This window comes from Carassius gibelio, chromosome B15 (assembly GCF_023724105.1).
Source record: "Carassius gibelio isolate Cgi1373 ecotype wild population from Czech Republic chromosome B15, carGib1.2-hapl.c, whole genome shotgun sequence".
Taxonomy (NCBI): Eukaryota; Metazoa; Chordata; class Actinopteri; order Cypriniformes; family Cyprinidae; genus Carassius; species Carassius gibelio.
This window is the reverse complement of record NC_068410.1, coordinates 3,513,916-3,541,368: the sequence shown is the minus strand read 5'-3', so window position 1 is coordinate 3,541,368 and position 27,453 is coordinate 3,513,916. Positions and strand designations below refer to the sequence as shown.

The 27,453-nt window shown below is 34.9% G+C and overlaps 3 protein-coding genes across 5 annotated transcripts; 1 reads left to right on the top strand and 2 right to left on the bottom strand.

The window, feature by feature from the left end:
• Positions 1-84: 84 nt before the first annotated feature.
• On the bottom strand, positions 85-4,484 carry ap1s3a (adaptor related protein complex 1 subunit sigma 3a). The gene is made up of 5 exons (XM_052577034.1): positions 4,324-4,484; positions 2,537-2,715; positions 1,916-2,024; positions 1,008-1,145; positions 85-788 (listed from the first exon to the last, which is right to left on the bottom strand). Exons 1-5 carry the CDS (start codon positions 4,324-4,326, stop codon positions 753-755), a joined length of 465 nt encoding a protein of 154 aa, XP_052432994.1. The 5' UTR covers positions 4,327-4,484; the 3' UTR covers positions 85-752.
• A 780-nt stretch (positions 4,485-5,264) lies between these two features.
• On the top strand, positions 5,265-12,768 carry LOC127972973 (dehydrogenase/reductase SDR family member 12). Its single transcript, XM_052577017.1, has 10 exons — positions 5,265-5,380; positions 6,921-7,054; positions 7,256-7,338; positions 7,623-7,718; positions 8,333-8,414; positions 8,503-8,564; positions 8,634-8,738; positions 9,365-9,455; positions 9,741-9,878; positions 11,968-12,768. The coding sequence occupies exons 1-10, from the start codon at positions 5,325-5,327 to the stop codon at positions 12,081-12,083; spliced, it is 963 nt and encodes a 320-aa protein (XP_052432977.1). The 5' UTR covers positions 5,265-5,324; the 3' UTR covers positions 12,084-12,768.
• Positions 7,051-26,814, bottom strand: LOC127972968 (WD repeat and FYVE domain-containing protein 1). Of its 3 annotated transcripts, XR_008157231.1 has the most exons (14): positions 26,629-26,814; positions 24,783-24,850; positions 23,660-23,733; positions 22,735-22,789; positions 20,566-20,716; positions 19,762-19,874; positions 19,139-19,265; positions 18,131-18,236; positions 17,751-17,852; positions 16,648-16,778; positions 16,451-16,559; positions 15,290-15,465; positions 8,478-8,669; positions 7,051-7,327 (listed from the first exon to the last, which is right to left on the bottom strand). XR_008157231.1 is itself a non-coding variant. In XM_052577008.1 (12 exons), exons 1-12 carry the CDS (start codon positions 26,763-26,765, stop codon positions 15,406-15,408), a joined length of 1,233 nt encoding a protein of 410 aa, XP_052432968.1. In that variant the 5' UTR covers positions 26,766-26,814; the 3' UTR covers positions 13,407-15,405. The 3 variants fall into 3 exon arrangements, 1 of the variants encoding a protein (XP_052432968.1); XR_008157230.1 differs by lacking the exons at positions 7,051-7,327; positions 8,478-8,669 and adding an exon at positions 13,407-14,809 and having other exon boundaries at positions 14,843-15,465; XM_052577008.1 differs by lacking the exons at positions 7,051-7,327; positions 8,478-8,669 and having other exon boundaries at positions 13,407-15,465.
• Positions 26,815-27,453: the final 639 nt, after the last annotated feature.

The following is a 27,453-nucleotide window of genomic DNA, read 5'->3' as shown; positions in this document are numbered from 1 at the left end:
ATTTGGTAATATATTTACATGCATGTATAGAATAAGAGGCATTAGTGCTGCTGCAATTCATACATTCTCAAAAAAAAGTCTAAATTGTTATTAAAATGCATTTTATTATTTAATTAAAAAAAATGGGTCAATAACTCTGCACAAAATAAAAATTACATCAAAATAAAATTAACAGCACAATGAACAGAAACCAGAGGGGTAATTTCACAGTGTATTCAAATATCCCACAATTTACACTACTGTAAAAACCATAATATTGAGAAATATTACAATTTAAAATAACATTTCTATTTGAACATATTTTAAAAAATTAATTATTTCTGCATTTTCAGCATCATTACTCAGGTCTTCAGTGTCACATGATCCTTCGGAAATCAAAAACTGCATTTATTTGAAATCTTTTTAACATTTTGAATGTCTTTGTTTGATCAATTTAATGCGTCTTTGATTAATGAAAGTATATGTCTATTTAAAATATATATATATATACACACTGACTCCATTAGTGTACATGAGTGTATCTCTTCCTGATTGTCAAAAACCAAATGTGCTACCTATTAAACTCCTATAATTTAAGAATAGTATTCTCACTATCTCAAAAGTAGTTTAAAATGCTTACTAATGCAAAGTGTTGCTACTTCAGTGTTGTGACTCTGTATGGAAGCTCAATTAAATACATTCAGCATTTGAAGTTCTTGCTGTTGTGTCTTTGAGGAGTGAGGTGATGGCTGTGTTGATCTGAACATGTTTCTTCAGTATGTGGGTTTGTTTACATACTCCTCCATCGTCTGTCAAAAGATGAGGACAAAACACAATGTCTCTGAGTTATATTTGACCAGTGTAAGAATTAAATACATAAATTCATGAGTTTATAACATTCATGAATGCTTCTGTAATCATTTATTTGAAAATCGGGATCAGGTTGAAGAACATGATGAATCACCAGCTCAGCAAGCTTGTGTGTGTGTGTGTGTGTGTATATGTGTGTGTGTGTGTGTGTGTTTCACCTCCTGAAGAGAATCCGCCTCCTCCATTGATTTGGCCACAGATGCTTTGGATGTCTCCTGCACCTCTCCACCAATAATAAACTCATCCAGGATAAAGTATGCCTTCTCGAAGTTAAAAATAATATCTAATTCACACACCTGCAAAACATGCAAACAGATCTAGATGCCAAAAACATAAAAACATGACTCACACCATTCAGAAAACACATTAACATGCTCTTTAAAGTCTTACAAGAGGATGAGTAATAATATTCTATATATGCCACACGTTATGTTATAATATATGTCATATATATGCCACACTGTTCAAAAGTTTGAGATTGTGGGAGATTTTTATAATGCTTTAGATTAGTCTATTTTGCTTACCAAGGCTGCATGTATTTGACCAGAAATACGATAAAAACAGCAAAAATTTTAAGATATTATTCGAATTTAAAGTAAGCATTTTCTATTTTAATATATTTTAACTTATAATTTATTTTTGTGATGTAATTCTAAATTTTCAGCATCATTACTCCAATCTTCAGCATCACATGATCCTTCAGAAATCATTCTAACATGATAACATAGTGCTTAAGAAGCATTTCTTATTACCATAAATGTTAAAAAAGATGTTTTACTTAATATTTTTTGTAAACTGTGAAATATTTTATTGAACAGGATAATTTGGTGAATAGAACCGCACAGCATTTATTTAAAATAAATAAATAAATTACACACACACACACACACACACACACATATATATATATATATATATATATATATATATATATATATATAGTACAATAATATATTTTATATAACTATTTTCTTTTTACTATTAACTATAACTATTGTCTTTTTTGATAAATTTAATGCATCCTTGCTGATTAAAAGTATGAATATCTATAGTTTTTTAACCTTACATTGCCAAAGTACTGATCCAGCAGCTCGACGTATCTGTGCAGAAGCTCCAGTGTGAGCAGTTCATTGTCTCCTTGCTCCAAACCACAACAGAAATACAGACTTGCATACCTGCAGGACAGAGTTCAGAGGTCAAAGTCACTGGGTTTCAAGCGGCTCTGAGTGACTTCATGTTTTTAAATACAATAACACACAACCACCGGCTGAACCAGGATCATAAAAGTACACATTTTGCTCTGGTTCTTTTCAGAAGCTTTTCGTCTTCAAATAAGGAACCATATTTAGTTGAATAGAGCTTTCTAATAAACTATTTTAAGAAAAGGAATCATATGAACTTCAAATACAATTGCTCTGCAGGTCATAATTCAACATGCAAATGTTCTAGTAATCTTAGTATCTTCTGAGTATGCCAAATTATTATACTTTAATGTGTAAAGATCTAAAAAGGTGCATGCAGACAAACTGTAAATGCCCCATAATGCTTTAGGGCTTGTTGGCTGATCATTAACTTGCGTCAAAGGTCGAGTTAAATTATTCTATGTGAGAGAGCGACAGAGTCGGAAAGTTACAGAAAGCATTGCAATGCAGATGAAAGCACATGCGATAAGAAGGTGACCTCTGACCTCCTGTAGACGATCTTCAGATCCCTCCACTGCAGGAAGTTGCAGGACTTCGGCGGTCGCACCAGCACCATTTGTGTAACGTCTCTTATGATCTTTTTCTTGTCGCGATCGCTGAGAGCCGTGAACCATTTCTGCAGCCGGAGTTTCCCCTGACGACTGAACAGCAGCAAGAAACGCATCTACAGCAGACACACAAATTCATTTGTCCTAAAAATGTCGGAAAGCTTCATTAAGCTGCTTTTGGGAATGTGATGAACTATGTGATACACATTTACACATCTAAATCTATGTGAAGTATTGACCTGAATACAACACAGAACACACACATGTAAAATACTGCATGCTTTGTCATGGTCGGAAAGTCAAACAACGCAGGCCTATCGCAGTTAAAGTATAACTAGGAGTAATAATGGGGAACCTGTGTGCTCTCTCTTACACACACACACACACACACAAATTTCCAGCAGCACATACTATCAGTATCTTCCAGATAAATTAAAAACCCAGAGAATCTGTGATGAACGTAAGACTCCTCACCGAGACCCCAGTGGGAATCTGTGTTTGATATTTTAGGCCTGTTGCCAGGAGCCAGCATCACTGTTGCCAACAAACACATACACACACACTCATACTCTCTCTCTCTCTCTCTCACACACACACACACACACACACACATGCTTACCTAGTTAAATTGGGACATGCCTTGGAACTTTATAAATAAAGCACTTTTGTAAATATGAAATACACTACATAAAGTATTTGCCATATGTCAAATAATTGCTATTTAATAACTATATATATATATATATATATATATATATATATATATATATATATAAATTGACATCAGCATCAATTAGCGAACTCACAAGTAAGAACATTTAAAAAATCCTTAATCATTTATAATAATTGCAATACTTTTACAATATTTTATAATTTATCAATATTAAATAAAACTAACACACAAATACAGCAGTGTGACATGAACTTAATTCTAATTGCTATATTTAAAAGCAATAATTTTAATTCAGGAACATTTGAAATGAACATCAAAAAAGGTGGAAAACTAAAATAGTCACCAATTATATTTTAAAAATAATTACTACATAATAAATAATATTCGTATTCATTTTTATAACCTAAAATCTGATAATAATAATAAAAAATTATAATAAAATAAAATATAGGCAGGTAAAAAAGCTTAAGTAATGTCAAGGTCATGGGTTAAATTCTCAGGAAACTCATGCTTGCTGAAATGTTTACCCTAAATACATCTGTCAGTGCATACAGTCAAAGTAACTACTACACTACAACTCATAACTAATAAAAGCATGTGTTTGTTTAGTCTATAAAATTACTGCATAAATTATTTCCCATTTAATAATGTCCTGAAACGAAGTATAGTTTACAGTGACACAGTCATGCATTTATACTGGAAATGTGAACATGAAACTGCATTTATGTTAATGCATTTAACCAAGAAAAGAGATAAAAGCAACAGATGCACCTTTGTCTTTCTGACACAAGAGAAAATACAAATGTTCCTCTTATCAGCAGAAGAACAGTGTGTGTGTGTGTGTGTGTGTGCAGTAGAACATAACAAAGGGTCAAATATAAGGACAGATCTCAGACAAACAGCTCTACAGAAGAGAAAACAAAACACAAAGCTCTATCTGACCTCGGTCTGACACTCGGATCCGTATCTTAATAGGTTTGAGCTGATGATGTTAACACGAGAAAACTGAAGCAACATTAAAGAAGACAGAAGAACATGGAGAGCAGCTCACCATCCTGAGACTCCAGACTCCTTCAGATCCTAAACGAGTCTCTGCGTGGAGCTCCGCGCGCGCGGGGTCATGTCCAGAGTTCAGCCAGGACAGTCTCACCTCGCCCCGGTGTCGCGGGGTTTCTGCTAGCGCACAGGTGTGGACCAATCACAGGCGCGCACGGACAGCGGGGGGCGGGGCAGAGATCCGCGCGCGTCTGTATCTGCCTCACACCTGCTGGCTTTACCTGGTCATTTGTAGCGAGGACATTCGTTCCGCTGCAATAATTCATAATTCATAAATGTCATAATTATTAATTCGTTATGGCTCACTCCCTTGTGACCAAACCATAAAAAAACTATATAAAGACTATCAACATATTAATCACTATAAATGTTATATATATGAATTTGATTTATTACCCATGTTAAATGCATCCTTTGATTTTTATTCTTCCTTGGTTAATAATTATTATACTAACATTTTCATAAGCATAAAATCCGTCATACCAAATGTCACATCTCCTCATTTTAACCAACTTTGCCTCACGAACCAGCTGTCAATCAAATCGCTTTTAATTATTTGAGCTTATTAAACAACCAATTTAAGCGAACTACCTGGATTACAGTCTAGTAGTTTATTAACGCTTAAGATTTTAACGCATGCGCAAAAGCCTGAAAAGACGCCATAGGTACTGAATCTGATTATTGCCTCTAAGCAATAATATGTAATTGTTGTACTAGTATTATTTATATTGCATAACTGTCATTAAATAGACGATCTTATATATTTTCAACTATTATCAGATTGTCAACTAAAGCAGACACACATAATAATTGTGTCAGAGGTCTGTCAGTCTGAGGCGTGTTGTGTCTATTATCACCGGGAGAGGGCAGACAGTGTTGGCCATCGGTGAGTGGCGTGGATCTACGAGCACTCATGTGACCCCCGGTACCGGTTAAAAGCACCGGCGAGCCTCCGCGAGCACAGCGGGCGACCTGAGCGACAGCGCGGGTGTGAGGATGTCTCTGTACCGGAACTCAGCATGGTTCCTCAAAGGACTCACCGAATTCACCAAGTAAGAGCTGCACTGCTTCAGAAATATCACAACACCTTATTACAGCATTAACAAACATAATGCACACTCAATGAATAAATAAAATTAAACATCAATAATTATGTTAAATATCGCATGGGTCAGATTTAAGTCTGATCTTTTTCTCTCTTATTTTATACATTTTTAAAGCATATTTTTGTACATTAAAATATGAATAATGCATTTATTAGTCCTCATTTATCTGAGTTTTTAATTAAAGATTAGGTGTGATTGGGGCTGATAAAACAAGTAACAAATGGTTCTGACCGTAAATTTTATTATTATTATTTTTATTTTTATTAATCAAAATATTCAAAATGTCCAGCATTTATCCGCAGGCCTACTTAGATTTTTACTCCCATGTAGAAATATTTAAATCTAGTACCTAACCCTGATATGAATGAAAAATTATTAAATTATACAATATATATATATATATATATATATATATATATATATTTTTTTTTTTTTTTTTAACTTAAAAACAGGAACATAATTATTTGTGAAACACAGTGAAAACATAAATTATGGTATGGGTCAAAGGTGATCACTCGTGCTTAAAAATTCAGTTTCTAACATTGCAAAACTAATATATTTTTTTAGACTAGGCTATATATATATTTATGTAGCCTATATATATTATTTTTTTATTTATTTTTTTCGAGCTCATTGTCAACACACTAACGCTTGTGGCTTTTTTAAAATTCAATTTCATATAGCCTACGGTCTTATAAATTCTAGGGAGTCAGAAAAACACTCAAAACTGTCTCGCCTCACGTCTGTTGTTTATCTACATCTCAGTTTTTTCCTCCTAATACATTTTCACCCGGCTCGACCTCTCACGTCCCATAATAGACCACACATCACCCTTAACAGGGCATGCATTTACCGAGAAAAGCTCTCCGCCTGGCCTGGCACGCGTGGACAAAGCCAGTCTTTGAGATCGGGTCAAGGGGCACGCGCGCCGCCGATGCCAGGAGCGGTGCCATCAGAGGACGCATAGTCCGCTCTCATTAGCTAAGCGATGACGCAAAGTGACACATTAGGACAGAGCATCTTGAGCAGTTTTGCTTCTAGACGTTAAGTGGCGAAAGAATACAGAAACTAATTTTGTATCTAACAAAATCTACATTGGAACACATTCCCAGCTCACAGGAAATGTTCTCAGAATTTCAGAAAATCTTTAATTGAACGTTTACTTCTTATTGCTTTTGAATATTCTAATTGCTTTTTCTTTATTAATGTTCTCAAAAAAATGTTCTTTTTTTTTAATGTTAAAGAACATTTAGAATAATCATAACTTAATTGGAACATTAGCAAAAAGTTCTTAGAATATCTTTTTGTTGTTAGCTGGGTTCTTCCATTGCCACGTCCTTCATCTTAAAATAGTTTGATGTCAAACAGTTCAAAGCATGCAAAAAGTGAACTCATTAGTTAACTGAACTATTTAGCAGTGTTTTGAGAAGAGCGGGCCAAGGTAACCCTGTGACATCTCAAGACTAATTAAATGTGTGTGTCTCAGGGGGGGATTTCTGTCAGCCTCTAAAAACTTTGTTGAGAAGGACCTGGAGACGTCAATGGCTGGCCGATCCTTCATGATCACTGGAGCGAACAGCGGGATCGGGAAAGCCACTGCCATGGCCATCGCCAAGAAAGGTGCGTGTTGGAGAAAATCAACAGTGGTTGGTGGTGATTACGCTAGACGTTTCTTCACATTTCTTCAATTTTGCTTTACTTGTGCTCAGCATTTATCTAAATTATGCATTTCACCTCATTTTATTTGTCTGCGTCTTTGCATTTATCTAAAGCAATGACATTCCAGTCGAAATGTAACCTCTGTTGTCCCTCTTCTTCAAGGTGGTATCATCCACATGGTCTGCAGGAACAAGGATAAAGCAGAAGAAGCCAGAGCAGAGATCGTCAAGGAGTCTGGAAACAAAGTATGAGTTAATATTGGAATGACTGGGATTGTTGGCCTGCAGTTTAGTAGTTAAAGGAGCTGGACAGCTGGTGGTGCTAACAAAGATGGCTTCCACCACTGAACCTGCAGTAAAAATGAGAAAGCAGCTGCTTGATAAAGAATAATGAAGTAGTTTGCAAGTTTCCATTTGTGCAAAACTCCATTGAAATGACCCGTTTATCTATACACGCTGTCTGGAAACATCTGTTTCTCATGCAAGGGCTAGTAAAATACATGACCTTTGGCCTCTGTGTCTGGCTGCAGGAAATCTATGTGCATATTTTGGATCTTACTGAGACCAAGAAGGTGTGGGAGTTTGCAGAGTCTTTTAAGAAAAAGTACAAAACTCTCAACGTCCTGGTGAGGCTTTAATTCTGCCTATACACTGTTGCTCAAACGTTTGGGGTCAGTGTGATTTTTAATTATATTTCATTCGAAATTGATTCAGTAAGAACATCATATTGGTCAAAGGTAACGTTAAAGACATTTGTATTGTTACAAAAGATTGATTTCTATTAGATTTAGATTTTTTTTATTAAATACTAAAATTCTGTACAGTTTCCACAATAATATGAAGCAGCACAACTGTTTTCAATATGGATAATAATCAGAAATGTTTCTTGGGCAGTAAATCGTCATATTAGAATAATTTCTGAAGATCATGTGACACTGAAGACTGGAGGAATGATGCTGAAAATTCAGCTGCGCATCACAGAAATAAATTACATTTGAAAGTATATTCAAATAGAAAACATCTATTTTAAATTATAATAATGTTTCAAAATTTTACCCTATTTTTGATCAAATAAAAGCAGCCTTGTTGAGCATGAGATACTTCTCTCTTTTTTTTTTTTACTTATATTTTTACTGACCCCAGATGTGAGTGTTATAATACTTCAATAATACTTTTGAATGGCATTAGCAGTCAACTGAAGGAATTAATATTCGGTTGTTGGATTGGATTCCTGTGACAGATCAATAACGCCGGCTGTATGATGGCTAAGAGGGAGGTGAATGATGAGGGTTTGGAGAAAAGCTTTGTAAGCAACTCTCTGGGTAAGTGAGCAAACAAACAAAACCAGCTCCTCAGCGCTAGGTGCCTTAGCAGACGGTCTTGACCTGATGTCCCTGTTGTGTTCGTCAGCCGTGTACATCCTCATCAAGAGCCTCATTCCTCTGCTGGAGAAGAGCCCTGAGCCCAGAGTGGTGAGTAAACCAGAGACTGAGAGCGACAGACGGAGGTCAGATGGTCACCATCTCTCTCCTCTCCTTCAGATCACAGTATCATCCGGTGGGATGCTGGTGCAGAAACTGCGAACAGGAAACCTGCAGTCTCAGAGGGGCAGATATGATGGCACTATGGTGTACGCACAGAACAAGGTATATTTACTTACACATAGAGAGTCGAAAAACAGCTCGTGTCCACCGACTGTACAGAAAATCTATGTATGATGCCATATTCTAGTTTAATCATTAATGTTATAAAATTCTTATCAAAGTCTCTTCAAGGCTGCATTTATTTGGTTACAATTTCAGTAAAAACAGAATAATTTTGAAATATATTTCTAAATTAGAATATTTGTTTTCTATGTGAATATATGTTGAAATGTCATTTATTTCTGTGATGTAGAGCTGAATTTTCAAGATCATTAGTCTAGTCTTCAGTGTCACGTGATCCTTCAGAATTTGCCACACAAGAAATATTTGCGATTATTATCAATGTTGTTATGCTGCTTCATATTTTTGTGGAAACCGTGATACATTTATTTTCAGGATTCTTTAATGAAAAGAATAGAATTTAACTGAATGTACCCTTGCTGAATAAAAGTACTAATTTCTGTCCCCCAAAACATCCTACTGAACCCAAACTTTTGAACAGTAGTGTAAAATTACTGTAAAGAAATATGCAAGACTTTACTGTTTCCCTGACTTCTAGTTGTTTATAATGTTAGTGATTCTCGTGCTATCAGAAATGACTTCTGTGTCCTTCTTTCTTTGTGTTTCAGAGGCAGCAGATGGTGATGACGGAGCAGTTTGCTAAAGCTCACCCCAACATCCACTTCTCTGTGATGCACCCCGGATGGGTCGACACGCCGAGTAACTACAGTTTTTATATCATAAATTTAAACCATGCATATAGATGCATTTTCAAAAAGCTACATGGTAAAAAATGTGATTAAAAGTGGTAAAGAAATACACCTCCTAAAACATGCAGTTTCCGTCAGACATACAAGTTTGAATGTTGATTTGTCAGATAACATTTGCAATGTTACGCATACACTGAATGCATTGGATAAAAGCATCTGCCAAATGCATAAATGCAAATATTTCATTAACGTTTATTCAGACTGATTTGCTTGTGTCTTGAATCTCTTTCTTTAGTCATTGCGAATGCGATGCCTGATTTCCACAGCTCTATGAAGGAGCGTTTGCGGACACCGGAGCAAGGGGCCGATACGGTCGTGTGGCTCGCTGTGTCTGAGGCGGCGGTCAAGAATCCCAGCGGGCGGTTTTTTCAGGGTGAGCAAACACACACCCACACAAGCGTGCACACACACACTGGCTGTGCTCCAAAACCATGTGAGCCGCCTTGCTGTCCACATAGGGAGCAAATGAAATCTCATCAGTGACCGAAAGCAACAGCATGTGTCATAAAAATGTTGAAACCACAACAGAGCAGCATTAACATGTTGCTGAAGTAATACTCTAATTTGTATAAAAGTGCATTATGAATTTTTAATATTATATAAAGCAGCATTTAAAAATTAGTTTTTAGGTTTTAAATTGTTCACTCTTTTGTTAAATATTAAGGCAGCATTGCACCGTTCTCAGAGACTGCATGAATGCATTGCAATAATTTAGGTGAAAAAATTAATCCAATATTGTTTGGAAAATTCTGATATAAATATACTTGTGGTACTGAAAATTATGAATAAAAGAGCTGTAATTAGAAATTATTATTTTACACAATATTTGTGCATGTTTTGCATCTTAAAGTATGTTATGGAAGCTTATTTTCACAATGAAAGAAAACTATAAATGTAATTGTCACTCATCTAAATTCAGTTTTTCTCAGAACTGAGCTTTTATTTTGCAATTGCAATTTATAAACTCATATTCTGAGTTTACACCTTGCAGTTTTAACTTTTTTCTCAGTACATCCTATTTTTCCCTCAACAAATGTCAGACTCCTGACCCAACCCACCCGAGCTGAAAATTCAGAACTACTATATGTAAATTTAGAATTCTTAGAAAAAAGCCAGAATTGTGAGATGTAAAATTTGAATTTGAAAAAAAAAAATTATATATATATATAATTGCAAAGATGTAAACAGAATTCTGAGGAAAAAAGTGAGAATTCTGCAAAATGTCAGAATTACGAGATGTCCACATAATTGTGAGACCAAAAAAAAAAAAGAACAGAGGTGGAGAACCTGAATTCTTAAAAAATGTGTACACTCAGACTTAAAAAAAAGAAAAGAAAAAAAGGCATAATTGCAAAATGTAAACTCGCATTATGTTTCATATAACTTGCAAACACAAGATAATATTAATTATTATTAATATAACTTGCAAATACAAGATAATAACGTGATCATTCACTTATTAGGCTCCATGTCAGTTAGGATGCTCCCTTAAAAGGCAGCGCACAGTAGAAGCAGTGCTCAAGCTTTTGGAACCGAGCCGCAGTCTTTCTCTCTGTCTTCTCCAATAAGGCATCCATCTGTTTCCATATGAAACAAGTGCACCTTTCAGGAGACAGAGAATGGGTGAAAGACACTGATGAAAAACAAGAGCAGTAGCGAGACGATGAGGAGAATACAGTGAGTGATGAAAGAGAGGAACAGAGCATAGCAAGAGGAGGATGAAAGGAGAAAAAAAGAGTGAGATCAAGAAAGGGAAAAGAGAGTGGGCGGAGCTTCTGTACCAGACACGGCTGGAGTTAACTCTCAGTGACCTTATGACCTTCTGGGATCGGGAAAAACAAAAAGAGCAAACAGTCACTACTCTTGACTTTGAGGCCAGACGACTGGTAAATAAGATATCACCATACTTACACCAAGCTGATGAATCACAGTACATTAAGAAATTAAAATATGCTAATGAGAAATCAGATATTTGCATATATTTTAAGAATAGATTAAAAAAATTGTTACAAAGAGGATTTTGGATTTATCATAAGCAATAATAAATCAGAAAAATACCGTCTTTTTTTTTTTTTTTTTTTTTACGTGAATATCTCATGCACATATGTAGCCATGTATTCCAGAACTTGCAAAACCACAAGTTGTGCGCCAGTACAGTTCTGATTTCTAGTGTATCTTGGTTTTATGATAAGAAGACATAAAAAGTTACTTGGCAACAGCATACACACATGGTTTGTGATCTTGATTGTCATTTCAATGGTAACAGTGACTCCTCTGATTGGTGGTCTTCCTGGAGGACGATGCGTAGTGAATTGGGTGGAAATCAGACACATGGCTTCTACAGAGGCATATTTAATCAATTAACACCTGCTCTCTATTGATTCTATAGGCAACAGGAATTATTTCTCCAGATGATTTTATGTGTTAATCCTCCTTTTGTCTTTGTGTTTTACATGCATTAGATCGGCAGATGGTGTCGGCTCATCTTCCCTTGGCCTGGACGCACAGTTCACAGCTGGAAGATCAGAAATTCATGAGCATCATGGAGGATCTGGCTTCCAGCTTCCAGCCTCAATAAAGAAACTGCATATTAAATAGATGGAGACCAGTAATAAACAAAATATTAAAAAAGTTTAGACACTTTAGTCTCACCCTTAAAGCCGTGTGAATGTACTCACTCCCAGTGTCTTACAACAGACTTTTAGCTGTAGATTAAATTGAAAGTTTGAAGGTGTGAATATGTTTAAGCCTTTTGCACCTCAATGACTACTTCCTGCATATTCCTGTTCTACATTTCAGTTCTCTCCTGTCATTGGTCAAATGAAACGCAGGAATCGCTCTTTTCCAACAGCTCGTTCTGACACCATGTGATCAATCTCTCAGCCAATCACAGTGCATCTTCACTCTCACTGTAACGGTGACTCCAGCGAATCAGGTCAATCAGGTGGGAACCCGTTCTGACCGGAGTCACCCCAGCTGTCAATCACTCACTCTCAGCCAATCACGTGGTGCAGCACAGGAATCTGGGTGAAAAGGACACTTCCTGTGTCTGTAGCTTTGTGATTGGATGTTTCTTCAGTTTGGTAGGGTCACCTGATGTCCCAGAAAATGAGGAAGTGATGTGGAGTTTTTTATTTTATTTTATTTTTTTAATGTATTTGTTCTGATAGTAACCTTTGATTACATTTCTACATATATATACTGGGTTATTAATTATTAATTATGAGTGTACTTTGACACTTAAATAAATGTCTTTGAAGGTGTGTTGGTGTATGTCAGGGTTATTATGTTTAACAAAAATATTACTTGGAAAAAATAATAAACATTATCTGAAATAAAATATAAAAAGTATTTTAAAAAGTATTTTCCAAGTTTCCAAGAAATCATTAGAATGTTTTTATTAAGCGAAAATGAATATATATATATATATAAGGCAAGAATACAGAAATAACTTATTAAAACTTCAAAGCAAAAAATATTCTAAATTTTAATAAAACTATAATAATAGCTCAAAGATCCTAAAATAACACTGGTGTGTGTAGTGCACAAACACACACACACTATATACATATATTAAGATATATAGATGTATATAAGATATATATATTGCATTGTTATATTTTAACGGAAATTACTAAGAGTTTCATTTTTACTGTAAAATGATATTGTGTGTTTTGCATTTGTTTGCAAAACTTATGTTCCCCCAAGAACTGTTGCATTCACTCCAAAAACATAAAAATATAAATTTTCCTCCCATCTCATAATATTTATCAGTTTTCCATTATCAGTTTTGAAAGCAATGCAATATAATGTTTTTAATGCTTTACAATTTTCCATCACCATTTCCCTTAGAATTTACCAAGTGTTAAAAAAAGTAAGGAAAAACACCTTTAACATGCAATTTAAATGTCCAGAATAACTATATCTCTCGCATGAGATACAGCTCAGATCTTTATTGTAATATTTTGTTCAATCTGACTGAAACTACAGTCATCAGGTTTCATATTAGCGGCAGACGTTTTATATGAAAAATACAGATGTTTGAACTCAACTTTGTATACATAGAGAGAATAATACTTCTTTACTGAACTACCGAAACAAAGTAAACTTTAGAAAAAAGCACATAGAAAAACAGGTCTCAAAGTCATTATTTACAGTTTTAGGGTTCGAACATTAGAAGCATGTTGAACTTTACAATGTTTTAACGCCTGAAGATAAGGAAAACAGTTTGTGTGATTTTACATGGAGGTTAAACTGAACCGGTGTGACTCCCTGAAGTGTCAGTTTCAGTAAAACAGATGTTAAGACACATAAGAGCAATAATTCAAAAGAAAATTGGGATGAATCTTACGACATTCTAGTCAAATTTTGCGAGATTCACCCTTTACTCGCAGCACGTTTTTTAAGGTAAATGAAGGAAAAAGAATAAACGAAACAAAGAAAATAGTACTCCCTCAGTTCCCTGATGAGAAATTACAATCGTCATCAGTATATTTCAAATTAAACGACACAAAAATTATGTCACACACAACAACGACATCATAGAAAACCTGCTTTCTGTCAGATCACTGCATTCAACAGCTCTTCATACATTCACACCCTTTTGGATTTTGAGGAAAATCAGCTACAAAATCTTACAAAGCTCAGAATGGGATGTATATTGAAATTAACAAAAAAAGCCATTTAATGCAAACACTCGCACAGATGCCGATTGTACCATCAGATCAGGAACACACACACACACACACACAGTGCAATTCAGTGCAAGGAACAGAGAACTCGGAGACACAATCAACGAGGGAAAACGACTGAGAGAAAGAAAGAACGAAAGTAAAACACAGCGCTGGTCAGTTATAATGTTTGTAAACAGGTTAGAGTTCTCTCTTCTCATTGGCCAATTTGACGTTAGTTGTGAGCTGTGAGTCAATTTCAATTTGCATATACCAACCTAGTCAGGTTAGGTGCCATATTAAATAAATCTGTGAGGGACAGACTTACACACTGTATACAATTCTTAGATCGTAATTTTCACAACTTAAAAAAAAAAAAAAAATTTTTATTTAATTTAATTTTTTAATAAAATTTTACAATTACCATTTTTTATGTTGGGGCAGAAACAGAAAACAGAATTATGAGACAAACTCACAATTGCAAGAAAAACAGCAGAATTGTGAGATGAAAAGTTGCTTTTTAAAAAATTGTATCCCGTGGCGGAAACAAGCCTCCATACCATAATTTGTCCCTAAATCACAGAAAACCAATAATTAGTGCTATAAATAGTGTTTTACAACTGAACACTATTAACTATGCTCCATGGATGTCCCTCGCCTATCTGACCTGAACCTGTCCATCTCTTAGTTTGAACTCTATCTTCACTTCACTGTTGGGTCGCAGTGACATTTTTAGCGGGAAAACGCTGAGTTTGTACGGGAATGTTCCATCGTTACTATGGAACACTAATTTCCATGGTAACACGAGAGCTGGTTACTAAACAAGAAAGAAGGCTGAAGAAGAAACAGGATGTGATGAAGGAGTACTTCCTGTGTTCGAGTGGTACTTCTGGATAAAGGAAATACAAAACGGCAGAAACCTTCAGTCTGTGACAAAGCACCACACACACACACACACACACACAGAGAGAGAGAAAGAGTGCAAATGTTGTGCTTTTAGAAGTACCTTGAGTTCATGTTTGCTTAAATCCAGGACATCATACCTCATAAGAGACATGAACGCCTGAATTATAAAATCAAGGAGCATCCCGACGACACACATATTCACACACACCGTGATGAAGTGTCCGTTGACTCCACAGCTGAAGGACGAGAGAGTTAAGACAGGTAGGTGAGCGCTTCCATGATCTCTGTTGGAGGAGTGTGGGTGGAGCCTTCAGAAACAGCCAATCAGCGAGCAGAGAATCCCGTCGCTACACTGCTGCCCACCACCTGCGTCATGTCCCAGATCTACACACAGACCAATCAGATCATCAGCAGGGATCACAATCACAACAAATGTCAAATCATGAATTCATTTTGAGTTTATTAACAAATTTGTTCTGCATGTTTCATGCTAAAGGTAATATGAATATACTCTAACTGTGACGCACTAGAAGTATTATTTGAGTATTATTCATAATCGATTATAGTATTTAATAATATTTTTAATGACCTATTTAAATGTGCGGTTTTGTCTTTAAATTTGAGTATCTTGTTTATATTATGAAATATTATTTTTTAAATAGTTCTAAATAGCTGTATTCATTTTTATTTCAGTTTTAGTACTACAGCTTTCTAATGTTCATTTGATTTTTTTCTAATATTAATATTACACTAAAATGTCTTACTAGCAGTGTTATTTTAGTACTATTCATATATTATAGTATTTATTATATTTTTTTATATTCAGTATACAATAAAATTTTTGTCTAACTTTCAGTAATTGCATTGTTCTTTTGTCATTTTGTTAAATACGTCTATATAGCTTAAAATTGATCAATTTCTCAATTTTACTTTAAGTAATTTTAGTAAAGTTAAACTGAGTTTATTTCCGGTTAGTTTATATTATACAATATTTAAATATTTATTAAAACGCTTTTTAATTTGAGTTGAATTTCATGAAAATTAATGCACATTTTTCATTATAAATCATTTGAAATAAAAAGCTTGTTTTATTATAGTTATTTTCTTTTTTTCAATTTTTTATGCAATTTTGTCAAACTTGTTCAATCAAATAATCAAGTCATGGAAGAGAGATTATTTCTGTACGAATTGTAGAATATGATCATGTTACACACAGTGTGATCTGTTCATAGTGTGATAAACGTAGTAAGTAATCTAAATAATCTATGCATATAACAATGCACATACTGTGTTAGTACACACACTCCATACTGCAGAAATAACACAAATTGCATGATGATATGCCACTTATACAAAGAAATATTAAAACCTTAATAACTCGATCACTCCCACAGGTGACCATCAGTCCTCGGCTCGGGTCCATGTCCATGTGAGCGATGTTGTGTTTCCCTTCATGAAACGTAGCCAGAGGAGTCCGACTGCAACATGCAAATGCAAATAGACAAGAATAAGAGGAATGATCTGCTGTATTAAGACAGAAGCAAACAGAAGAGGCCAAGGACTCACTCTTCCTCTTTGATTGTGTCGTAGCAGTCGTCACACATGCGCACCTGGAACTCAAAGCCCATGATGGGGTACGTGGAGCGCTTAGAGCTACACTTCCCACAGATCGCCTTACCACACTTCCTGCAGTGATGCTGAGGACAGGAAATGACATGGGCATCAGTACAGTCAGTACATCAAACTGATCCTTAAAAGAATGCATCACCCAAAAATCTTTTGCAAATTTACTCATCCTAGATGTAAATGCATTTGTTTATTTATCAGATCAGATTTGGAGAAATGTAGCATTACATCAGTGTCTCATCAATGGATGCTCTGCAGTGAATGGGTGCCGTCAGAATGAAAGTCCAAACAGCTGATAAAAACATCACAATAATCCACACCACTTCAGTCCAGTCCATCATTTATCTTGTTAAACCAAAAGATGTGTGTGTTTGTAAGAAACAAATCCATTGTTACAACATTTTTAACTGCAAACTTAAACTAAAACACGAGTCCTCTATTCAAAGTAATGCTTTCTCTAGTGAAAAAGTAATCTCGTCTGTATCAATACATTAATCAGAACGGTTTACAAGCAAAAAAAAAAAGAGTTGGCCCTAAAGAAATATGTTGGTGGATTTTGATGTGAGAGACAACAGAGATGGACTTCCTCACTAGAGGAAGGAAGCGTTATTACGGATTACTTTGGACAGAAGTGAAGGTTTAAGGTTAAAATGTCTTAATAATGCATTTTTTTCTTACAAACACGCAGTTTTTAACTTTACAAGATGTTAACTGCTGGACTGGAGTGGCGTATGGATTATTGTGATGTTTTTATCAGCTGTTTGGACTCATTCTGACGGCACCCATTCACTGCAGAGCATCCATCGGTGAGCAAGTGATGCAATGCTACATTTCTCCAAATCTGATGAAGAAACAAACTCATCTACATCTCGGAGTAAATTTTCAGCAAATTTTCATTTTTAGGTGAGCTATTCCTTGAAAACGACTTATGCGTAACAGGCTAAAATAAGACCATCATCAAAATGTTTCTGAAGACATGACGTCAGAGAGGGAGAAACCCAGTCAGATCTTTATATTTTTGACCGCACTGTTGCACTCAGTACCTGTCGGAGCCCCAAGGTCTTGGTGTCCCACATCTGCTTTACATTCCAAAAAAATGGCTGTTGGCATTTCTGACAGGAGTCACTGTCCAGCCACTGAGGAGCCTGAAAGAGTTAAAGAGAGAGATGAGATCTCGAGTATGAGCCGCTTTCTGTTCACCATGGAGATGGATGTGACTTTGATTACTGACGCAGAGGTTGCTATGAAGACGACCAGAAAGTTCGTCACCGCTTCATGATTAGACAATTTGGCGATGGACTCGTTCAATCTAATACGCTCTAATACTGGAGTGTGTGTGAGAGACAACTTCCTCTTGGGCCAGAAAGTCTATCGGAGCTTGCTCTACATTAGTATTTAGGAAGAATTTGGTATTGTTTAGCACCTCTTCTCGTGTGGTCTCCATGTTCCACACGGTTATTCCTCCATCAGAAGAGCAGGACACCAGCTGATGGGTCAGAGGAAGATACCGCAGCGCCTGGACCTTCTCACTGACACAGAAACACAGAGAGAATGTTCTTAAGGCTTTTAAACAACGCCTCTTATGCTCACTAATGCTGCATTTATTTAATCAGAAAATACAGTAATATTGTTAAATATTATTATGGTTTGAAATATGTTTTTTTTTATCTGAATGTATTGTAAAATATAATTTATTTCTGTGATGCACAGCTGTATTTTCAGCATCATTCCTCCAGTGTCACATGATCTTCAGAAATCATACTAATATGTTGATTTGCTGCTCAAGAAACATTTCGGATTATTATCAATGTTGTGCTGTAAAATATTTTTGTGTAAAATGTGATAGCTTTTATTTATTTTTTATTATTTTATTTAAAAGAAAACAGTATTTATTTGAAATGGAAATCTTTTGTAACAATACAATTATCGTTTGATCAAATTAATGCATCTTGGCGGAATAAAAGTATTAATTATTAAATGATCCCAAACATTTGTGCACGCTGCAGTCTCTTTAATCTCAAATGATAGAATAAATCAAACTCAGATCAATCTTTCATGTTCAATGATTTACTTATTGGATACGCATCCATAAAATAATAAAAAGATAAATGTGCAGTTAAACAGTCATTATTGCAAAATGAACCCAATATGAGTTTTATATCAAAATTTCATGCATCAAGAGATTTTATTTTAAAATAAAGACTGATTGAGAGTGTGTGATGTCTTACATTGCTACTTCAGATTGTGTGGAAAGAGACATGTCAGAACAGTACATGCTCAACAGCCGGTGATGAAACAGGATGTCATGAAAATCATTCACTTTCAGAATTTATTTTAAAGAAATGGAACTTAAAATAGAAAAATAGTTCTCTGTCTTAGGTTTCTATTCCATCAACAGCCTGGTAGCACATGTGTGTGTGTGTGTTCTCACTGGTGTCCCTGCAGTAGTAATGCGCGTCCCTGTCTGCCACCAATGTCCCACATGATCACACTGTGATCAGACGCTCCGGAGAACAGCCACTTCTGAACCGGATCCCAGTATAACACTCCAACACTACCTAAAGACAGACAGACAGATGCTAAATTAGTCGCTTTTCTTTCATAAAACTGTAAAGAACATCACAAAAGCCACTTAGATATACTCGTGTCAATGTTGAGTAAAAGCGAGCTCTAGTTTAGAGATAAAGCTGTGAGCTAAATCTGACTATAAGGCATTAAGGTATTATTAACATCATGTATTTATGTACAAATAAAATTAACCTGACCTTTCGGGATGTCCTCAAAGTTATAAATCATTCAAATAAATTGCTCAGAAATTGAATAAATAATGAGTTAAAGTTACATACACACACACGCATATGTATATATATACATGCATAGCTTTACAGAAACTTAATTTTGATACTAAAAAAAGTATTTATTGATTAATAAAAAAAGATTATGCCAGAACACTAACACAATTTCAGCTTTCCACTGAGGCTTAATATACAGTCCATAGAGTAACATGAACAGTATGATAGCCGAGATATATAGTAAAGGTGTATGCCGTCTTACCTTCATGTCCCTTTAGTGTAGTAATGACAGAACTGCTCTGTTCATCCAGTTTCAACAGAGTGATCTGACCTGAATGATCTCCAACAAAGGCATGCTGGGTATCCTTATCATATCTATGTGCAGTCAAGAAATAATAACAAAAACCTGAAGACAGTTTAGAACATTAAATTATTTGTCAGGTCATTAAAATGCATAATGAATCAGATTTTAGATTCTTTTTAGAAAGATTATTGGTGTCAAATGTTTGAAAGACATTTAGGAACAAGATCTTCATGAGCTGAACTGTATATTCAGAGTTACGCTACCATTCAAACTTTTGAAAGATATTATACTTCTATAAAGCAAAGACATTAGATTAATCAAAAATGACAATAAAGAGCATTTATAATGTTACTAACATTCATACTCGTTCTTTGAATTTTCTAATCATCAAAGAATCCTTATCAAATAAATGCATCGTTACCACAAAAATACGAAGCAGCACAACTGTTTACAACAGAAATGTTTTCTTGAACAACAAATCAGTATATTAGAATGATTTCTGAAGATCATGTGACACTGAAGACTAATGCTGAAAATACAGCTGCGCATCACAGAAATAAATTACATTTTAAAATATATTCACATAGAAAGTTATTACACTATTGCACTGCTCCAAATAAAATAACATTGTTACTCTTAAAGAATATAAACATTTATTTGATTGCCATGTTACCTCCAACACTGCACAAAGCAACAGAATCAGAATTAAAATGTAAAAATGCTTTCAAATGTTTCTCGGAGAGAGACTGACATGAAGGATACTGTAAACAGGAAGCCCATGAGCCGAAGCTGTGGCGTCCCAGCATAGAGCCGCTCTGAGTGCTCATCCAGCTGACGCTTTTATCATGACCTGTGCTGATCAGCCACTGACTCTCCAGAGAGAAGATGAGGTCCGACACACGGTTCTGATGAGCTGCACACACACACAAACACACACATGTGCACGCGCACACACACACACACACACGCTGAAGATCAACGTTCAAAAGTATATACTGCATATGTGACCATGAAAGACAAAACCAGTCTTATGTGTCAAATAGATGTATACATCATCTGAAAGTTGAATAAATAAACTTTCCATTGATGTATGGCTAGTAGGATCTGACAAAGAAAAAAAAAAATCTGAAGGTGCAAAGAAATCTAAATATTGAGAAAATCACCTTTGAAGTTGTCCAAATGAATTCTTAGCAATGCATGTTACTAATCAAAAATAAAGTTTTTATATATTTAACATAGGAAATTAACAAAATATATTCATGGAACATGATCTTTACTTAATTTCCAAATGATTTTCGGCACAAAAGAAAAATTGATCATTTTGACATTTTGATACAATGTATTTTTGGCTATTGCTACAAATATACCCCAGAGACTTAAGACTGCTTTTGTGCTCCAGGGTCACAAATGCATTGCTAAGAACTTCATTTGGACAACTTTAAAGGCGATTTTCTCAATATTTAGAATTGTTTGCTCCCTCAGATTCCAGTTAGGCAAACGGTTGTATCTCGGCCAAATATTGTCCTTACAAACCACACATCAATGAAAAGCTTAATTATTTACCTTTCAGATGCTGTATAAATTGAGATTTCGAGAAATTGACCCTTATGATGGGTTTTGTGGTCCAGGGTCACAAATATGCATGATAAACATTGTGTGCTACATTGTCACATGACCTCATTTGCACATTCGTAACTGTCGTTAATTAAAACTATTTTTTTTAAAAAATAATTTGTTAATTGAATTGAAGCTGATATAAAAAAAAAATGTTTTTTTTTTTTTATTAAACTAAACAGAAATTTGAAATGTAGCCTTGGCAACTAATTGAAAAATGTAAAGCACCAAAATAACTGAAATTAAAACTAAACTGAATTAAAACTGAAATATAAATAAATCAAAACTAAATAGCACTATAAAAATGATAACATTTACAAAAAGTCATATTAGATAACAATCAGAGAATGAATTAACATTATTTAACATAACTAACATTTATTTTAAATCAAGTCCAATACATATTTTTTTATTTTAATAATGTATTAGCAAATATTAAACTGAATATTTACTAAGATTAATACAATTTTAGAAGTATGAAGTATTTAGTTCATGTTAACTAATGTAGCCCTAACTAATGTATACTTATTCCAAAGTTTTACTAGAAACAGCACACAACCCATACAAAAATGGCCAAAAACTAAACAAAAATGGAAAAGAATCCTAAAAATACAAGCTAATTGGAAATATTGATAAACGTACGGTACTAAAATAGCAAAGATTTGCATGCATGCTTAATTGTAAAATAAAAATACATTCAGCATTTGAATTAACTCTTAAATGAGCATGAGCATCATTAAGATCCAGAACACAAACACACACTTCTGTGATCTGCTTGGTGTCCTCGGACAGAGATGTTTGTGGTAAGATGTCATTATCTGGTGATGTCATGGTGTGTGCTAACAGGGCGACTAACAACATAACTGCATTTTATCAGAAAGAAACAATACCACATGCAGTTCAAAATGCAAACTAATTCCTACACATGAAGTAAACTGCAATATTTTACAGTTATTGGTCAGAATACAGTCTCTCTCACACACACACACTTTCCTGGCATTGTCCTGTTTTCTCCAGACACACTTTCCAGAACTGCTCTGACTCATCCACTCGTTATCATCTTGTGTGTGAGTGTGTGTCCAGTGAGAGATCACACGGGACTCTGAGCCCCAGGGCATGCTGGGAAGGAACTAATAATCCTCAAGTGTTCGGGTGGGGCCAGAGTAAGTAGAGTGTGTCCGTGTGTGTGTGTGTTTCTCTCTCAAGGAAACAAACACACACACACCCAGGGGACAGAGAGCACATGTGTCTAACAAACACACTTCAGCTCTGCTGGAAGGGAAATCTAAAAGTGTGTTCGTACACTAACGGTTTTACCTGGGTATGTTTTGACATGGTTCATTTTGTTGAAGTCTTCTGAGATGAGGAACTCCTGAAAGACAGAAACAAAGAACATTACCTCAAAAATGACACAATGGCTCAGTTTAACCCCTTATGCACCGTGTGTGGTCACACACTCAGATGACTTTCATCATTTTGCGAAACACAAAACGACACAGAGTGATATTTTTTTATACATTGATCAGGCGCTCAAGACACAAAAAGGACAAAAAAAAATACTATTTATGCACCATATTTCACCATCTATTGTGATTAAATGTTTAGGGTCAGTATGATGAAACAAAAATATATATACTATTTTTCATTAAGGATGCATTCAATTAATCAAAAGTGACAGTCAAGACATTCTCAATGTGAAAATATTTTGATTTCAAAATAAATGCTGTTTTTCTGAACTTTCTAATCATCAAAGAATCCTATGAAAATCTACAGTATCACGGTTTCCACTAAAATATGATGCAGCACAACTGTTTTCAACACTGATAATAATGAGAAATGTTTCTTGAGCAGCAAATCAGCATACTAGAATGATTTCTGAAGATCATGTGACACTGAAGACTGATGCTGGAAATACAGCTGCGCATCACAGAAATAAATTACATTTTACAATATATTACAATTAAAAAACATTTCTATTAAATTGTAATAATATTTCACAATATTACATTTTTTTCTGTATTTATGATCTAAACAATGGTGAGAAGAAAAGACTTCTGCATGAACATTCTGCTCAACATCATATTTTGGAATTCACAGATAAAAGCAAAGGTTGGGAATCACATGAATTCACAAGTCAATTATGTGAAAATGTTCATTTGTGAACTATTCAATACATATATAAGTGTATGAAGAGGATTTGGGAGCACTTTGGCCCTCAGGGGGGCGACACAGTGACACTCACCACAACAGCCCCATTGTCCTGGCCTATGAAGATCCGCCTGCTCTCGTGGTGATATGACATACAGGAGCACGGAGCTGGACACAAACACAAAGACTTGAGCTACTGCATCACTGATCAATCTGTGCTACTGACCGCAGCAAAACAACATCTGTGTCTGACTAAAAATAAAACTACTACTAAATGATTAACATCAAAATAATAAAAAATACAGATTTTGTTTAAAGTTGAAAAACTAAATTATTAAAAATATATATTTTTTTTAAATTACATAAAAAACCTTTTTATTTTATAAAAACGTAAAATAAATAACTAAAGTTTTTCTTATTAAATTGAAATAGTTTTAAAATAAAATACGGGATGAAAAACTTAAGCTTTGCTAAAAATTAAATATACCATAAATATATCAAACCTTAATTTTTTAATTTTTGTCCAAAATTCATTTGGACAACTTTTAAGGGGATTTTGCACTCAGATTCCAGATATTCAAATATACATATCTTGGTCAAATATTGTCAGATCCTAATAAACCATACATCAATGGAAAGATTATTTATAAGATCTCAATTTCTGGACTGGTTTTGTGGTCTAAGATTACATGTAAAATAACAAATATTCGATGAAAAGCTTGAATGAAAAATTAAATGTTGCCCTCACAACTAACAGAAATAAATAAGTTGAAATTTAATTACTAAAACTAAAGCTAAAATAAACATAAGTTTTAAAAAAATCAACTAATACTAATTAGTTATTACAACTAATAAAAAAGGCAAAAAAAAATTTTTTTACTTATAAATTATATAAATTACAGTTTCAGAGCTATTTTTTCCTAACACTCCTAATGTTCTCAATGTATTTCTCTCAAACACAGCTCCAGTTGGAATTTGACACGACAAGCTGCTCAAACAAAAAGAGCAACGGCATATTAAAGATTTACACACTAACTGAAGACACCAGGGAATATATGTGAGATAGGAAGAGGTGATATGGTTGCTAGTGTTATATTTTGGTATATATACACTTATAACTGGTGATGTTCACCATATCATTCCCATCAAACCTGCTCTCGCTATATCTGAGATGAAAAATTATGTGATTTTCATTTTTTCAGGGCAATTATACTCACAGGACACAGTGTGGTAGATGCTGGGCCAGTACTGTCCACTGTCCCGCTTCAGCCAAACTCGAATCGTCCTGAAAGAAGAAAAAAAATATTAAAATGAACGTACAACATGCAAATCAATCCAAATATATAAAAATTGTAATATTATATACATAAAATGTACAATTATACAACAAATTATAATAAAAAATAAAAAATTAAATTACATTTATTAAATTCATGCATTTAGCAGACGCTTTTATCCAAAGCGACTTACAGTGCATTCAGGCTAAAAAGAAAAATCCCTAACGTGTTCCCTGGGAATCGAACCCACAACCTTGCGCTGCTAATACAATGCTCTACCACTTGAGCCACAGGAATACATAAAATATTCAACTAATCTTACATTATAACAAAATAACCCTCTGAAATGTTAATGTCATGCACAGAGACACACATGTCCCCAGAGCAGCTGAAATCTCAATTCCTTCAGTTTCAGTTCCTTCTAAAATCTCAAGCGTATCATGTTTTGCAGAGTTCGTGCATCTGCTCTCATGTGCCGAACGTGTAGGTCATCAGCACACCACCACACATGCATCTCCCCTAACACGGTTCTGTCTTGTCCAGAGCTGTTGAAAGAACAGAAACTCTCTCTTTACCAAAATATCTGTTTCTCAAACTAACCGAACTCTTGCTAATCTTTAAGCTGCACTTATTGGCCGTCTGAGCCCGATTCTCCTGTTTAGCATTTAAAAAGATGTTTAAATCCCATCTTGAATGGAAGTCATTTGTTTGAAACATTGAGATGAATCCGTTGAAATGCATGGCGACATCAGAAGTGATTTCAAGCTTTGCAGAAACAAAGCATACAGTACACCTGATGTGTTCATCCTGAGAGGAGGAACTTCAGCAATGTCCCTGCTTCAACCAGACTTTAAAGCAGGTCTCCCAGCTGATAAATAGCCAAAACCCCTCTTAAACTATGAAAAAGACAATTTTACCTCCTTAGACTGCTTTAAGAAGCAGTTTTTCCACATAGAAACCATGTAGACAACAAAACATTGCTCCAAATATCATCAATAAGAGAATATTAATTATTGTAAACGAGAAAACAAGTCTAATTTACTAAGATAAACCAACTTTTAAGCCAACAGTTACTATAATTTCTGTAATAAATGATAATTGGTCATTGGGATCTCCTTCAAATAGTGTAAGATTATTATTTTTGATGATAACTTAATATCAAGCTACCACAACAATAACTACAATATTCCCTTAGCCGTAATAAATTAAATAATATATAGTATTTTGGCCTGTAAAATGATATCAAAGTCCAAAGTCTGAAACAAACCACCATACTGTTATAATTATTATTATTGTGTAAAAACAAAATACATGAACACAAGATCTCATTCAAACTGTGGAAAGTTGTAAGAATCAGTCTGAATTTGATTTGTGGTATTACAGTAAAACCACAGGTTTAGTGTAATAATAACAATAACTGCATGTTGTTTTCTACTACACTACAGAAAACAATGATTAATGATTAATTAATAATAATTAAGTTCAATATTTCAAATCTGAAACCAAAACAAAGTTTTAAGCAACAATAAGTGGGTCAAGTTCATGGGCTTCCGTTAAAAACATTAAAAAACAAACAGAAGTACCCTGGTAATCTTTTAGTACTACTGTAGCCTACTTATATTACTGTAATATAATATTATCGTGGTACATCCATTGTACTTTTTTGAAAAATAATAAACATGTCCCTTAAGAAATAAACAGCCGGATTAAAGAATCAAGCAAGTGTTGATTTGAGTGTTGAGAGAGGTTGATGTGTGTGTTGATGTAAGCCCCGGCACGGCTGTACCTGTCCTCGCTGACCGTGATAACTCCATCCTCCTTCGGGATCAGCACCGCCGCGTTCACGCCGTCGCTGTGGCCCTCGATCTTGTTGAGCAGAACGGGTCTGGAGCTCTGGGGCCTCGAGTGGATCTCCGCCGCCATGACTCCCTGTGTGTACACGATTCCTCTCGAGTCAGCTGAGCGATCAGGAAGCTCAACCACAACAGCGCGAGATACCGTAATGCTCCGAGAAAACGCGTACGTTAAAAAACAAACAAACATATGCACACTGGCCCGCGGTTTACTCCTGCAACCAAAACACGCGGTATAATTTTATTACTCTGTACAAAAAATAATTAATTATATATATATTTTTTTATATATATAATTTGCCAATAATAATGATTAAATATTCCTATTAATATATCAACGTCTATTGCATATTTTATTAAATGGGTCATTTGACGTTGCTAAAAAGAATATTATTTTATGTATTTGGTGTAATGCAATGTGTTTACGTGGTTCAAAAAAGTTTATTGTCCACATGTTTCTCCTCTATGCCCCGCCTTTCTGAAACGCGTCGATGTTTACAAAGCTCATCGTTCTGAAAAAGCGCGGTGTGCTGTGATTGGACAGCTATCCAGTGCGCTGTGATTGGCCGAATACGTCACGCGTGTGACGGAAATGTTACGACCCTTACCAGATGTGGAATATCAGCTTCCAAAGCAATATTGATAAGCGATTACTACCTTACCAGTTCGATCCCGAATCTGAACCAGAAAATGCCAGCGCGACTTGAGCAGAACGTAACAGATTGTTAAGGTTTTATTTTACAAATAACTATTATGTT